At 35.7% G+C, this 17,078-nt stretch overlaps 1 protein-coding gene across 1 annotated transcript in view; it reads right to left on the minus strand.

The window, feature by feature from the left end:
- Window positions 1–17,078, minus strand: part of THOC1 (THO complex subunit 1) — a 52,850-nt gene that overhangs the window by 28,958 nt on the left and 6,814 nt on the right. Inside the window, exons 5-11 of the mRNA XM_055236720.2 lie at window positions 16,054–16,172; window positions 15,551–15,599; window positions 15,049–15,144; window positions 10,170–10,252; window positions 8,461–8,534; window positions 3,766–3,874; window positions 2,236–2,367 (exon numbers count right to left, since the gene is read on the minus strand). Coding sequence (XP_055092695.1) covers window positions 2,236–2,367; window positions 3,766–3,874; window positions 8,461–8,534; window positions 10,170–10,252; window positions 15,049–15,144; window positions 15,551–15,599; window positions 16,054–16,172 — 662 coding nt within the window. The remainder of the gene's footprint in view (window positions 1–2,235; window positions 2,368–3,765; window positions 3,875–8,460; window positions 8,535–10,169; window positions 10,253–15,048; window positions 15,145–15,550; window positions 15,600–16,053; window positions 16,173–17,078) is intronic.

Here is a 17,078-nt window from a genome sequence, read left to right on the forward strand (position 1 = left end):
ACTCCTGAAGATTACAAGGACTGCCGTAATTTTAAATTACTCACTAAACATCTCTGCTTTCCCCTTCCATATTATTACTGTCATCTAGTTAAGTTCCACGTTAATAAAATTTTTTAACTAAAAAAATTTTAAATCATTCATGACTTTTTTGTGTTTATAGTCAATAGTAAATTTACTGTCATAGTTTTCAATTTTTGTGCTCACCGTTGCCTTCTGTATCCCACTCCATTCTTATGGGTTCAATTTCCTTCCTCCTGAAGAACATCCTTGAGTAGTTTTTTTCAAAATGAGGGTCACTGAGTGGTAAGTTATCCTGGTCTTTAAATAAAAATGTCTTTCTTTCATCGACAGTCTTGAGTATATTTAACTCGGTATAAAATTCTAGATTGAATGTCATTTTTCTTTCAGCACTTTAATATTTCTCTGCTGTCTTCTGGTATTAATAGTTGGTATGTTAGAAATCTGCTAACAGTCAAACTGCTGTGCCTTCCCAGTATATTTGTCTTTCTTATCCCTTAGTGGCTTTTAGGTTTTCTCTGAATGCCCACAGTTATGGCATGATGTAATGAAGAGTAGATTTCTCTTTCTTTATCCTGCTTGGCAGTTGTGGCACACTTTTAAGCTGAGGATTTGAGATTTCCTTCAATTCTTTGCAATCCAGTTTCTCTACCATTCCCTCCATTTTCTTCTTTGGAAATCCTACTAGACAGATGTTGGAAATTCCCAATCTATTCACCATGGCTTTTAACTGCTCTTTCACTTAAAAAAAAAAAAAAAAAAAAAAATCTGTCTGTGCTGCTTGCTGGATGAAGTTCTCATCACCTTCTTCAGTTCACTAGTTCTTTGTTCATCTATGTCCAGTGTATAGTTTAATTCTGTGTGCTGAGTTTTGGTTTCAATTATTGTATTTTTCATTTCCAAGACTCCCAATTAGTTGTATCGACTGTCCTACTTCATTTCAGCCTGCTTTTGTTTCATGATTTCTTGTTCCTTTTCAATAGATGTTATCTCATCAATTATCTTTTTGAGTATCCAAAATATATATAAAGTCTTGGTCAGGCTATATATTTCATCTGGAATAAATATATGCATATCCCAAGAGTTGATTTTGCTGGTGATCCTTCTTAGCATTAGATTTATGGATTTTGGAATTTTAATTTATCAGAGTTTTGAACACGAGCCTTTTCTTTTGGGATGTTTGTTTACTTCCTTTCCCCTCCCTCTCTGTGTACATCCTTCCCTGTCTAGCAGTTTTGCATCTGCTTCTACCAGGGCCCCTGAGTCCAAAAGTCTAGAAGAAGTCTTATGATGACTTCTTGGAGCAGCTGTTTCATAAGTGTACTGAGCATATCACATATCTGGTCACTGAGCAAGCAGATGGACACAAAGCTGTCTTTGTTATCCCTAGGCTCATAACTTCCTATAAAACCATAGCCCTTGGCAGAAGACTGGCAATATTTTTTCTTAGTTTCTTTCCAAAAGTGGATAAAAGTTCCACCCTAGTCCTTGGCTTCAAGAAGTGAATCTGGCTCTGGCCCCTTGTCCCACATGGTGCACATTTAGTCTCTGTTACTTGTAGCCAAATTCCTGGACACCACCACCTGCCTTGGATAGAGAGTCCAGCAGGCCCAGGCTGCAGTTTTGCTCACTACTTGGCATTTCTGGTCCATGAAGATATTTATCTTGTTTCTGGAAGCCCAGCCTTGTCTCTTTTGTTTTCTCGTTTATATTTTACCCGTCATTGCTATGTGTTTGGAGCAAAGGGAGTGAGTCGAAACATAAACTCAATGTGCCATCTTGACTAGAAACTTTACATAATCTTGTAGCATTATATTTGAACAAAATTTACTTTTTAAAATGTATAAATAAGATTAACAAGGAACTCTTAAACCCCTTACTTGTACCTAAATAATAATTATGAAATATTTTCATATACAAATTAAATCCTAACTTGACATTTAAAATATATAGACATGAAAGTAATTAAACTGCATTTATTCCAAAATTAGTCTACAAAACAGACTTAATGTAGAACTACTTTCACCTTTGAAACCAAATTAGTCCTACTTCTGAAAGGAAGAAATGGGACTTTCAAACTAACATTAATCAATCAGCTTTAACCCAAAGTAAAATAAGAAACATTTCTATTCAGTTTAACTTAGAAAGGCTGTCAGCTAAACGGAAATAAAACAAGACCATTTCTTATTATGCTTAATGAAAAAGAAAAACTTATACCTTTTCACTTGTTAAAAATTTTGCAAAATATACATGCTCTCCTCCTGTTTTCAATTCTTCCATCTTTTTTCTTGAGGCCTGAGTATCATCTAATTTATAACTCTTAAAAACAGCTAAAACTTCTTCAGAATACTGCAAAATAAAAATATTAGTTTTATTCGACATTGTTACCCAAATGTGTTTAGTGCTTTTCTGCATCAAAATGCCTAGAATTTACTCCCAGTCAATCATGTATGTATATTGTATATTGCAAGGCACACTAACAATAAAAATTATGATAGCAAAATGGGAGTAAAAACTATTTTGTATGATATTTCACTTGTTGTAAAAGTAGGTACAAGTTCCCTACTCCTAAAGAAATATGATTTCTTGGCCAGTGGTGGTGGCTCATGCCTGTAATCCCAGCACTTCAGGAGGTGGAGGTGGGTGGGTAACTTGAGATCAGGAGTTTGAGACCAGCCTGGCCAACATGGTGAAACCCCGTCTCAACTAAAAATACAAAAATTAGCCAGGCATGGTGGCGGGCACCTGTAGTCCCAGCTACTCAGGAGACTGAGGCTGAAGAATCTCTTGAACCTGGGAGGCTCAGTCTCCAAAAAAAAAAAAAACAAAAAAAAACAAAGAAATATGATTTAAGAAGTTTGTGTAAGGGACAAATAGAGAAGGGAACATTTTTAAGAGTGTACAGAAATTTACCAGTGAAATTGTTTAACCACCTGTGGAAACTCTTACGCATTTCTTGTGCTAAAGACTGAGCAAATAAATTCCACCAAATTCTGTCCAGTTAGAAGACAATTCCAGATTATTTCTCACCACTTAATCTGAATTTGGATGGTGCTGCCCCCACAAAAAATTGCATATAAAACAAAAACTATTAAAAATAACATAACACACACCATGCTATACTGAGAACTACCTATTTATCTTAGATTTTGATTATGACAAAAAAGGACAACTGATCTTTAAGTAGCCAAGAAAAATATAACAAATTCTTCTAAAACAGGATTGGCAAACTTTTTCTGTAAAGGACCAGAGAGTAAGTATTTCAGGCTTTGTGGCCTTTATAATCTCAGTTGCAACTAGTCAGCTGTGCCATTATAGTGCAAAAACAGCCACAGGTAAGTGGATGGTCATGGTACTATTCCAATAAACCTTTGTTTACAAGCAGTAGGTTAGATCTGGCCCAAAGCCATGGCTTGAGGACTTCTGTTTCAACAACATAGCTAAAATAATTTTGTACAAAGATAGAATATATTCTGTAAAATATCATCAATTTATGTTGACAACACTCATTATATTCAAAAAAAAGCAAAGCTGTAATGACGAACTTTTAAATATCCGATTCTTATATACTACTTCACAATATTAGTGGTTTAAATATTAATTTATAATTTAGCTTGTTATGAAATTGGCATAAAAATGTAAGAGGTAGAATTATATAGTGAAAAGTATGTTAGACAAGATTAAGTTTTAGCTCTATCACTGGCTATAAAATACTGGGCTTCTGATAGTCTGTCACTGGCAACTCACCTTGAGAAAAGTTTTCCATGAAATCTTCTCATAGCATTGCACAGGGTTCCTGAAGTAATCCTGAAGTGACCAGAATTTTCGATACAGGTTGTAATCAATTGGAATAGAGCTAATAAAATAAATGTTATATTAAATAAATCATTCAAATTCTTTTACAAATATCTAAATATTCTTAACTTAGCTTTGGTCACAAACCATTTTCAGAAGTTAATGAAAGTTATCAGAAAAGTACACATTCACAAATGCCTATATAAACTTTTACAAATCATTTTAGGGAACTCATAGACCCCAATAGACTCTCTTTATCTACACTGGTGGAGCCCCTGAATTTTGGTAGGACACATGGTTATTCAGAATTAATGATTATGTTTCCCAACCAACCTTGCTGCTAGTATGGTCATGTGATTAAATTCTGGCCAATCAGTTGAGAGTAGAAGTCATATGTGCAACTTTTGGGCCATATTTTATCACTGGCCTTTTCCTCTTCCTGCTGGCTAGAATACAGATGTGAGCGTGAGCCACCTTGCACTACAGGAAAAAGGGGAAACACCAAGATGATGGAAGAAGAAGGTAGAAGAAACCTGGGTCTAGGCAATCTCACTGAGCAGCGCTCCCTTACCAGCCTTGGACTGCCTACTTCTAGACTTCGATATGAGAGGGAAAAAATCAACTTTTATGTTGTTTAAACCAATGTTAATCTGAATCTATGTTAAAAGTCACAGGTATTATATCCTAACTAGTAATATTATATCCTAAGAAGCACTAGTATGAGAAAAACATATATGGTACATATCAAGTTAGCATCACAAAAATAAGCCCTTTATCTAGTGACTTTATTATGGCATTACTAATTCAACTTCTAATCTTGATATGTCACAAATCTACAGTGTCAATACATATTCTTTTAATTTTAGTTTTGTTTTTTTTAAAGGAGTCTCACTCTGTTGCCCAGGTTGGAGGGCAGTGGCGTGATCTCGGCTCACTGCAAGCTCCGCCTCCCGAGTTCAAGCGATTCTCCTGCCTCAGCCTCCTGAATAGCTGGGACTACAGGCACCCACTACCATGCTCGGCTAATCTTTTGTATTTTTAGTAGAGACAGCGTTTCACCGTGTTATCCAGGATGGTCTCGAGCTCCTGACTTCGTGATCCGCCCACCTCAGCCTCCCAAAGTGCTGGGATTACAGGCATGAACCACTGCGCCCAGCCTATTCTTTTAATTTTTAAAACAGCTAATATCTGATAAACGGCTAGCATCTGAAGCACATGAAAATCAACAGTGAAGAATACTGACTTTTAACTAACCAAAATCTAAATCTAGTTCTTGCCAAAGCTTTCATCATGAATTAGTAGTATCTGAAAGACTCTAATGGGCAGGTTTACTTTCACTCTTCCTGAACTTTTCCCTAGTAACAACTCTGAAAGTAGGAAAACAATGATCTACACATTAACCTCTCTCTATAATTAAAGCAGCTTCACTGATTTACAATAAGATTATACCTCTGGGTTTTCTATGAATTGGGTTTCTAAAAAAAAGCCACAGGCTGGGCGCGGTGGCTCACGCCTGTAATCGCAGCACTTTGGGAGGCTGAGGCGGGCGGATCACGAGGTCAGGAGTTCGAGACCAGCCTGGCCAACATACTGAAACCCCATCTCCACTAAAAATACAAAAATTACCCAGGCGTTGTGGCGCATGCCTGTAATCCCAGCTACTCAGGAGGCTGAGGCAGGAGAATCGCTTGAACCCAGGAGGCAGAGCTTGCAGTGAGCCAAGATCTCAGCACTGCACTCCAGCCTGGGTGACAGAGCAAGATTCCGTCTCAAAAAAGAAAAAAAAAAGCCACAAAAAGAACATTCCCTAAAACGTTAAAGCAAATAGAGAAAAGAAATAGCACTATATAAATTATTTACATCCATGAAAGAACAAGAACCAGTATTTGTATAGTTCCATACATTTGATAATGTTTCTGAAGCGCATGTGCACACACACACTGAGTAACAAAATGTTACTCAGTTACAACATGTAAGATTGAATATAATAAATACCTCTTGAAATGTACCAGGAAAGTTTGTCTCTTAAAAATGGGGCTACCTCTAACAGAGAATGAGAATCATGCAACCATTATATGTCCCTTTTTGTCTCAATTGCTAAGAAATTCACATCTAATTTAATGCTTGATACCAATAACAATATTATTCCAAGTTGCTAATTACCATCTCCTACCTTAAAAGGCTTTTGATCTCTTCCCTTTTATCTTTAATTGGCTTGGTGGGTATTTGAGGTGTCTTACAGAATAAATTTTGAAGTAGTGTTAATATATTACTGTTAGGCAGTTTTTACAGTTGAGGCATTAATATATTTTTTAAAATTTAAAGTCCCCTCTCCTAGATGCTGTCCCTTGCTCTGTTCCTTCACAACTGAATAAAATTCTTCAAAGAGTTGTCTATACTCCATGTCACCACTTCATTACCTTCCTGTTCATTCTTCAACCCACTTGCAATTTGCCTTCCACCTTCACCACTCCCCAGAAACTTCTGAATTTTCTGTTTATCCACACAAAGCAAAGGTAACCAATTATTGTATTTGCAAATAATAACAAATCAGAGACCCAGTTACTATGTAAAATAGAATGTCTTGTAACTATTTTAACCAAAAAAACTCTGGAAAACTTGATACATTTTTTGAAAATGTTCAGCTATTTTACAGGATGTTATACATTGAAATTTCTTAACAAAAATGTTTATCGGTGTATTTGAGCCAAATCTGAAATGGACTTCATATTGTAGGTAGATGGGTAATGAGTTCTGCTTTGTAAATTACAGTGCCTAAGACCATCTGGTGATACAGCTGTTCACAAAGTAATTCCTCACATATTTTCTCCCTCTATTCAACATTAGTGACTGTGACAGAGGCAGCTGAGTGTTGAGTCTTATTTAAGTGATTTACAAACATAACCAATAGGGATGAATTGTCTATACAGTCTTAGGCAAAATCTAAGTAGACAAAACTGCACTGGCCAGTGTCTTTTGGGCCGTTTACACTTCAGGTGACTCATCATCTTATAGCCTACTAACTTGCCCCAGAGGCCTTATGTTGCTCAGGCCAGACCCTAAAGCCTACTCTATCCCTGTATAATGAATAAATAGGTCTCTAAAAAAAAAAAATAACGATAACAAATAATAGCTACTAGACACTGAATAGACAATATTCTTAGTGCTTTACACTTACCACTACATATAAACAATTAGTGCCTTAATAGACTATTTCTGTTCATCGTCTTATTTAATCCTCTTAACTGTAGAGGGCAGATGGTATTACTACATTTTAAAGATGTTGAAACTGTGTTGTAGAAGGTTAAGTAATTGGCCCCAGGTCACATGACCAGGAATTATCGGAGTTAAGCTTGGAGCCACACCACTTCTAATGTTTCTGCTGGAGATGTGTTTGAATTTGAAATCTGGGATGCCAGAAATGCATCTCCCTGGGCAGATACAGGAATCCCATCTTGATCTTCTAAATAGTAACGGAAATTCTTTCAATTATAACTAATGACTCTCATCACCTCAGACACCTGGAAGAGTGCCAGTGAAGGAAAATTTTCCTTAATGCCTTCTCTTTTCTCTTGCTCATTGCTTCTAAGCCAGCACTAGGAAGAAATTACGGAAGGTCTTCAAATAACGATGTTTCCTTCAACATTGTTTTATTGTAACGTTGATGAGAAAAAAAAAAATCGATTCCTGGCTGGGGCCACGGTCTATGTAGAGTTTGCATAGTCTCCCTATGTCTGTGTGGGTTTTCTCTAGGTAGTCAGATTCCCTCCTGCATCCCAAAGAGGTGTACATGAAAATAACTGGCATGTCTAAATGGTTCCAGGATAAGTGAGTGTGGGTGTGTGGGTATACACACTGTGAGCGGATGGCGTCCTGGACAGGGTTGGTTCTCGCCCTGCGCTCTGAGCTGCTGTGACAGGCTCTGGCCACCCGCAACCTTAAACTGGAATAACTAGGCAAATAATTACCTTACTTGTTTTTATTAATCTTTCTCAAATGCATGTATAGCTCACATTTATTTAATGTTTAATAACAGAAGCATTTTGATCTTTATCTAGGAGTTTGGTGATTGTTTTGTGACCAGAAATAGGCCATAAGAACCTAACTTTTGTTTGTTAGCCTATGGGAAAATTGATTTCATTATACATCATTTCACTTAATGTTGCAGTTTCTAGAACCTATCTATGCCACTGAGGATTGCTTTTGGAAGAAAAGCACAGGGCTACAGAGGAGGAGATAAGAAACAGTTTAAAGAGCAAGGGGAGAGAAGGAGGAAAGGCTTCTTAACTTGCCTACTTCATTAAAAGTTAGCCCAATACACACAGGCACTGGGTCCACAAGTTTAATGGAAGGGATTAAGGGGAGGAGCTCCTAATGTTGCCTGTGGTTGGCTTTTCAAATGCTGGGATTATGCATAGCGTAGGGTCTATAAACAATGAACTGTCTGCACATAATATAGAAACCAGCAGATAAAGCCCATTAGTGATTTACGATTTATTATTTTAAGTAATATACATGAAAATTACAAATGAAAGAAATTTCTTATAATTTCTTTCCTCCTTGTCTATCTCCTCACTCCAGAGAGGATACTCAATAAATTAAGAGATTATCTCTGTAAGTCAAAAAGCTTAAGGTCTGAAAACTCACCATGTTGTTGGAGCTTCCTCATCTCCCATTTCGCCTTCTTCTACATCCATTCCTTCTTCTCTATCTTCAGTGTGCTAAATTAAAAAAAAATGTATAGCCTGTCATGAAGCAGTCATCAGGCAGAAGAGATAAATGCTAGAATAACAGGTCACTTACACATTCCTAGGCAACCCACAGTTAGAGAAGTCTAGTCACTAACTATCTAGACCTATAGTTAATCTGTAAGGCAATCAGAATTTTACCTGATGGACAGAAGAACTCAAGAGCAGTATGACAATGATATAACACAGTCATGAAAACAGTAGAAAGTTTCAAATCTGCATTTCTAAACATTATCAATAGATTCCCTCTGGGAATAAAAGGCTAAATGTTTTGGAAATGCACAAAGACAATTCAACAATAAAATGAGCAAACAGCATGAATAGCTAATTCACAGAAGAAAAATAAATTCCAACCAACATAAAATAAGTTCCTCAACACCAATAATGATCAAGGAAATGAAATTAAAACTAAGAAGACTTATTTTTCAAATATATACATCAATTAAGCCAATATTTTTAAAAAATTGATAATTCACACTGTTGGGGTGAGGCTGTGGGGAAAAAGGGCAGGCATTCTCCATGTGCCACTGGTGGCTGTATAAATTGGTATAACCTTTTTGAGAAGTAACCAGGCAATAGCTATTGAAATATGAAATATGCATATATTTTAACCCAGTAATTTTACTTACTGGAATTTATCCTAAAAAGACATCTGCATAATTGATGCAGACGATGCAGACTGATGCAATATTATACACTACTAGACACTGTAACATTGTTTTTCACTATCAGAGATAATCTAAATGTCCACAGGCAGAGAAATGTGATATATCCACTCAGATTTATCAAGAGCCATTTAAAAACTAAGATAAATTTAAATCTTAAAGGAAGAAAGTGAATTTCAGAATAGTATGAATGACCTCATTCTGGAGAAAAACAACGTTTGTACATATACACAAAAAGTCCTGGTATGGTGAGACAGAGAATGTTATGAATGGTTATAGAAATAATATGAATTTATAGAAAAAATATTCTGCAAAAAATAACCCAATGTTTAAAACAGAAAGTACATCTACTCTATAATCTACCTTATGATTAACACTATTAAAACAGAAAGTATAGCTACTTTGTTAATCCACTTTAATAGAAAGCTATGCCATAATCTACCATGGTCTACCTTGGATTACAGAATAACTGTACATTCTATCTTAAACATTGCTTGAATTTTTTACATACAAAACATTATTTCTGTAAGTTGGAAGTTTTTAAATTTTTGATGACTTAGGCCCATTTACATGAATTTTTTTTTTTTTTTTATGAGACAGGGTCTCACTCTGTCGCCCAGGCTGGAGTACAGTGGCATGATTAAGGCTCACTGCAGCTTGACCTCCCTGGGCTAAGGTGATTCTCCCACCTCAGCCTCTCGAGTAGCTGGGACCACAGGCGTGCACCACCATGCCCTGCTAATTTTTGTACTTTTTTGTAAGAATGAGGATTTGCCATGTTGTCCAGGCTGGTCTTCAACTCCTAGGCTCAAGTGATCTGCCCAGCTCAGCCTCCCAAAGTGCTAGGATTACAAGTGTGAGCCACTGTCCCTGGCCCCACATAAGTTATCTTAATAACAAACTTGTGAATATGTTATCTGAGAAGATTTCAAATCAGCCTCACCTTCTGACCCAGGGTGCTTTCCTGCTCATTGGTATTGAAAACAGTGACATTTTCCAGATTAAACTGACTCTGCAAGTTAAGACCTAGTAAAAAAACAAAAAAAGATTCAAAGCAAGTCCAGTGACACCTAAACTTATGTATGAATATAACTTGTGTCATAATCAAAACTACAAAATGCTAAATACATAAAGAGCAGTCAAAATTAACACATTTGATTTTCAAATCCTTTCAAAAATTCATTTCTTAAAAGTACCTTTGGAGTATGGGCATACCTTGTTTTGTTGTTCTTCACAGTTTCTTGTTTTTTAAATAAATTGAATGGCAATCCTGCATCGTGCAAGTCTATCAGCACCATTATTTCAACAGCATATGCTCACTTCCTCTGTCACATTTTGGTAATTCTCACAATATTTCAAACTTTTTCATTATTATTGTATCTGTTATGATGATCTGTGATCAGTGATCTTTGCGGTTAACATTGTCATTGTTTTGCCACAGATTTGTTTTTGCCACAAACTGCGCCGATCTAAGATCTAAGACAGTAAACTTTTTTTTTTTTGAGACAGTGACTCACTCCTGTCACCCAGGCTGCAGTGCAGTGGCATGATCATGGCTCACTGCAGGCTCAGCTTCCCAAGCTCAGATGATCCTCCCACCTCAGCCTCCTGAGTAGCTGGGACTACAGGCAAGCACCACCATGCCTGGCTAAATTTTTTTGTATTTTTAGTAGAGACAGGCTTTTGCCATGTTGCCTAAGCTGGTAAGATAGCAAATTCAATCAATAAATGCTGTGTGTGTTCTGACTGCTTCACCGATCAACTGTTCCCATGACTCTCTCTCTCTCTCCTTGGGCCTCCTTATTCCCTGAGACAAGACAAAATATTGAATTTGGGCCAACTAATAACCCTACAATGGACTCTAAGTGTCAAGTAAAAGGATGAGTCTCACATCTCTCACTTTAAATAAAAACCTAGAAATGATTAAGCTTAGTAATTAAGGCATGTCAAAAGCCGCGACAGGCTGAAAGTTCTCTTGCACTTAACAGTTAGCCAAGTTGTAAATGCAAAGATAAAGTTCTTGAGGGAAGTTAAAAGTGCTACTCCAGTGAATACACGAATGATAAGAAAGCAAAATAGCCTTACTGCTGATACAGAGAAAGTCTGAGTGGTCTGGATAGACAAGCAAACCAGCCAGAGAAAGGCTTTAACTCTCTTCAACTCTGTGAAGGCTGAGACAGGTGAGGACACCACAGAAGAAAAGTACGAAGCTAGCAGAAGTTGGTTTATGGAGGTTTAAAGAAAAAAGCCCTCTCCATAACATAACAGTGCAAGGTGAAGCAGCAACTACCAATGGAGAAGCTGCAGTAAGTTATCAGAAGATCTAGCTAAGAACATTGATGAAGGTGGCTACACTCAACAGATTTTTCAGTGCAGATGAAACATTCTGATATTGGAAGATGCCATCTAGGACTTTCATAGCTAGAGAGAAATCACTGCTTGCCTTCAAGGGACAGGCTGACTCTCTTTTTAGGAGCTAATGCAGCTGGTGACTTTAAGTTGAAGCCAATGTTCATTTACCATTCTGAAAATCCTGGAGCTCCTGAGAATTATGCTAAATCTACTCTGCCTTGGCTCCATCCATAAAAAGACAAACCCTGATGACAGCACATCTGTTTACAGCATGGTTTACTGACTATTTTAAGGCCACTGTTGAGACTTACTGCTCAGAAAAAAAGATTTCCTTTCACAATATTATTGCTTATTCACAATGCACCTGGTCACCCAAGAGCTCTGATGGAGATGGGCAAGGAAATTAATGTTGTTTTCATGCCTGCTAATACATCATCCATTTTGCAGCCAGTGGATCAAAGGGTTATTTCAACTTTCAAGTCTTATTATCTAAGAAATACATTTCATGAGGCTATAGCTACCATAGTGATCTTTTTATGAATCTGAGCAAAGTAAATGGAACACCTTCTGGAAAGGACCTACAAATCTAGATGCCATAAAGAACACTTGTGATTCATGAAAGGAGGTAAAAATATTCACATTAACAGGAGTTTGGAAGAGGTTGATTCCAACACTCATAGATGACTTTGAGGGGTTCAAGACCAGTGGAGGAAGTAACTGCAGATCTACGTAGTAGAAACAGCAAGAGAACTATAATTAGAAGTGGAGCCTGAAGATATGACAGAATTGCTGCAATCTCATGATCGGACTTGAAACAGATGAGGAGTTGCTTCTTACGAATGGGCAAAGAAAGTGGTTTCTCGAGATGAATTCTACTCCTGGTGAAGATGCTGTGAACACTGTTGAATGACAACAAAGGATTTATTTCTGAGACAGAGTTTCACTACTGTTGCCCAGGCTGGAGTGCAATGGTGCAATCTCGGCTTATTTTATATTTTTTTTCTGAGACAGAGTTTCGAATATTACATAAACTTAGTTGATAAAGCAGCGGCAGGGTTTGAGAGGACTGACCCTAACTTTGAAAGTTCTACTGTGGATGTTACCAAACAACATCATGTGCTACAGAGAAATCTTTCGTGAAAGGAAGAGTCAATGGGTGTGGCAAACGTCATTGTGCTATTTTAAGAAATTGTCATAGCCACCCCAACCTTCAGCAACCACCACCCTGGATCAGTCAGCAGCCATCAACATCAAGGTAAGACCCCCCACCAGCAAAAAGATGACAACTTGCAAAAGGCTTTGGTGGTCATTACCAGTTTTTAGCAGTATTTTAAAAGTATGGTATGTACATTTTTTTAGATGCTATTGCATACTTAATAGACTACAGCATAGTGTAAACATAACTTTTATATGCACTGGGAAACCAAAAAATGTTGGTTGAATGAATATTGCTTTATTGCAATATTCACTTTATTGTGGTGGTCTGGAACAAAACCCACGGTATGTCTGTAAACAGAATTCTATATACACTATAATAGAGTTGATCCTTATTATTCATGACTATTCCAGAACAATTCCACAGAATGCATTATAGAATTTATAATTCTGTTGAAGCACAAATGTAAATTATATTAATGAAAAAGTGATAATGTATAACAAATAAGTAAATACATTATAGTTAATGAGAGCCAAGTTTCTTACTGTTAGAGAAAGAGGTTAATAAACAGATCTACTGGTGCTGGATTCAACTCACAGGTATCGGTAGAATCTCATATATTTTTTGCTGCTGTTCATGTAAAATATATACTGACAGATACAGAAACAAATACAGATGAGTATCGTTAGTATACACATATGTCTTTCCTAGCTCTGGTCTCTGAGAGGGCCTAGAAGTAGTGATACTCCAGCAGCAATGAGCACATCTTCTCAAACATAACAGCCAGTGATAACCAGACACACAAAGAGGCAAGATACCATGAGTGAGAAACAGTCAAAACAGACAGGAGAAACAGACCCACCAAGACTTATTTAAGGTATTGGCATTACCAGATACAGACGATAAAGTAACAATGCTTACCAAGTTTAGAAAACTAAAAAAAAATTCTTAAGAAATTATTCAGAATCAGGTAGAGAGAGAGAAACAGATGAAAAAATATATACGGAGTAAAAAACAGAGGATACAGTGAGAAGGTATAATGGATGTTTAATTGAAGTTCCAGAAAAAGAAAAAGAGGCATACACAATATTTGAAGAGATAATGGCTAAATTTTTACAAACTTGATGAAAGAATCTAATCCATACATTCAAGATGTCCACAATCCTAAGCAGGACAAATAAAAAGAAATTTACACAGAGATACACCATAGGAAAACTAAAAGAAAACCAAAGGAGAAAAAAAATCTTAAGCGCAGAGAAAAAAATCTAGATTATCTTCAAGAAGTGAGACTGACATCCGACTTGACAATAGAAAAATGGGAAACAGAAGACAAAGTAAAGATTATTTCCCATGAGATGAAATCCTGTATCTAGTGCCAATCTAGAATCTTATATCTATTGGGAGGAGGTCAAAATATCAATATTAACAGGAGTTTGGAAGAAAGAAAGGAAGAAAAAAAAAGGAGAAGCAACGATTTTTAGGCAAAACACAGACCTGCACTAAAAGGGAAAATGATCACAGACAGAAAGCCAGAAATACAAGAAGTGGTAAATCTGTACTAACCTTGACCACATAAAATAAGTATGAAAGAAAACAACACAGACATAGGATGACAAAAAGAAAGCACATAAACCACTGCTAACATACACTATAGGTCTTTCTACATGCAGGCACTATTGTAAGCTCTTCACATGTTTTAATTCATTTAATCCTCAGAACATATAAAGTAGGTGGTACATTAGCCCAATATTAAGGAAGGGAGAATTGAAGCAAGGAGATATTAAAATCTCACATATTTGAACATACTGGGGAGGGGGAAGGCTCTGGAGAACAAGCAATGTCCCATTTCAGGAGCTAGATAGTGGTTATACAGTATTTGTTTCATTATTATTTGCTTTATGTACTTTTCTATATGAGCATTATATTTCACAATAAAAATTTGTTAAAAAAAGAGAAATGAAAGGAAGTCTATATGGCTAAATCATTGTGACTGAGAGAGAAAATGGAAACACAAAAATAGGCATACATTATGAAATATAGATATGATGGTTTATATCTACATGTTTCAGTGTGATTCAACTGTACGTTAATAAGCTTTGAACTTAAAAGAATCCATGACTTTGTTTCAGGATTACCTGTATTATATACTAGGACTGCTATAACTATTTATAAGTAAAAGAAAATAAAGTGACAATTTCTATGATGTCTTTCAACTTTTTAGAACCATTTTTCTCATTATCATGACAGATTTTAATCTATTAAAAACTGGAAAAGATTTTCCTGCAGAAAACTCATTTAATGCATAAAAGCTTACCTGATTTCTCAGACAGAGGGAAAAGCCTGGCCAAAAAGAGCTGAATCCGTCCACAGAAGACTGTATTCTGGGATTTAGACAATCTTCTTAGGAGATCTAACAATATATGAAAATGAACATTACACAGAAAAGATAATTCTATGTTTATTACAACCATACCTAAAAGTTTCTAAACCAGTTTGTCAAGAGTATTTTCCTAAAGCAGTAGTTCTTAAATTGGGGGCCGAAACCACTGCCACGAAAAAGTACTATAAATTAGGAACAAAACAAGTTAAACAAGACATGAAAAAGACAAACTTTACTACGTTTCTAACTTTAAGCTTATGCCCAGAACAAAAACAGTTTAAAGTGAATAATGAGTTCTAACAAATCAGACTGTTCATTAAAAATGCAGATACCTAATCTATCTTTAAAATGTTATCACTGGTATTTAATTCAACCATGTGTTCTTCTGGGCATATTTACATTTTAAAAAGCAATCATTTTTCACTCAATTACTTACCATTGCACATACGTAGTAAGTAATTTTTCCCAGCAGAATAGAATGTATTCTGAAATTAAGATGGAAATTATCACTCTTCTTCAGAATTTGTTACACATTCTTCAATAATAAGTTGCCGGAAGTAAAATATTAAAGAACACTAACATGCACTGAGAATCTACTATGTCACTTTCACTTTTTTAAGCAAATAACATTTTCAATGAAATAAAAATATTTTCAGATATAAGATAATATGATACTAAGTAACTGTTTTAAACATGTGAAAGTGTGAATTTTCAAGTTAATTTTTATTACACAAATTAAATCAAATTTTGTATTTCAAGTTTTTCTCCACACATGGTTTTTATTTGGCTCTCCCGAGAGAGCAGTATATAATTTTTTCATAGGCACAAACTTGTTGGCAATCAGCAATACTACAAATAAATTTAAAAAAAAAATCTACTCTCAGAATTCTGGATCTATAGAAAGATAAAGTTAGCAGGAAAAGAAACTAAGGCACTTACTGATTTCCAAGTAGCAACATTTTTTTCCACAAAAGTGAATATTGTGTCACACTGATCCAAAGGAAGACAATCCAAAACATCTCCCAACAATACAAAAGGTGTAGATGCGGTACAAATACCTTCAAGTGGAGCACAAGCCAATTTAAAAGTTTAAAAAACTGTAGAGTAAAATAGCCTATGAAAAATAATTTTGAATATCTTAAAAGGTACACTTTGTTACTCATAATAAGGTTTTAAAAGGACAAGAAATGGAAGCAACCTAAAAGTCCCCAAACAGGACATACTTAAGTAATTTTTGATATGTGCACTCAGTAATGATGACAGTAATTCTTGACAAGATCTAGAGCATTTACTATATGTCAGGCACACTAAGTACTTTACATATGCTAATACATTTAATCCTTATAACCCTATGAGGTAGAACATATCATTATTTGCATTTTATAGAATGGGAAAACTGAGACACAGAGAGGTTAAATAACTTAACCAAGATCATAGAGCCAGTAAGTGGTAGAGCTGGGATACGAACCCAGGCAGTCTGGCTCCACAGTCTGTTTTCTTCACCACTAAGCTATTCAAAAGAATATAATGCAGCCAATTAAAAACGATGGTTATAACGACTATAATAACTTGGAAAAATGCTTATGATATGCTAAGTGAAAAAGGCAGGATTCAAAATTGTATGTACATATGGTTATGACATAAAAAAAATTCTTAAAAGACTATAGAAACTAAAAACCATTATACCAGATGAATGGTAGTTTTTAAAAGCAGAGGAATTAAGAGTACTGTTTTCCCTTCTTCTCATTTCCAAATGTTCTGTAATGTTGTTAAATTGTCTTTGTGATTTGAAAAGATTATCCTCAAAAAATAACAAGGTTTGATATTAACTATGATTTAACATTTAAAATAACAGTATTGTTTCAGGGGAAAGAATGGAAAAGTAGAAAGTTACTGTTTAAAGAACAACAAAATTAAGATTTTTCTTAAGAAAAGGTCTACTTAGTCTATCTAGACTACTTAGA

Source organism: Symphalangus syndactylus, chromosome 1 (assembly GCF_028878055.3).
Source record: "Symphalangus syndactylus isolate Jambi chromosome 1, NHGRI_mSymSyn1-v2.1_pri, whole genome shotgun sequence".
In the NCBI taxonomy this organism is placed as follows: domain Eukaryota; kingdom Metazoa; phylum Chordata; class Mammalia; order Primates; family Hylobatidae; genus Symphalangus; species Symphalangus syndactylus.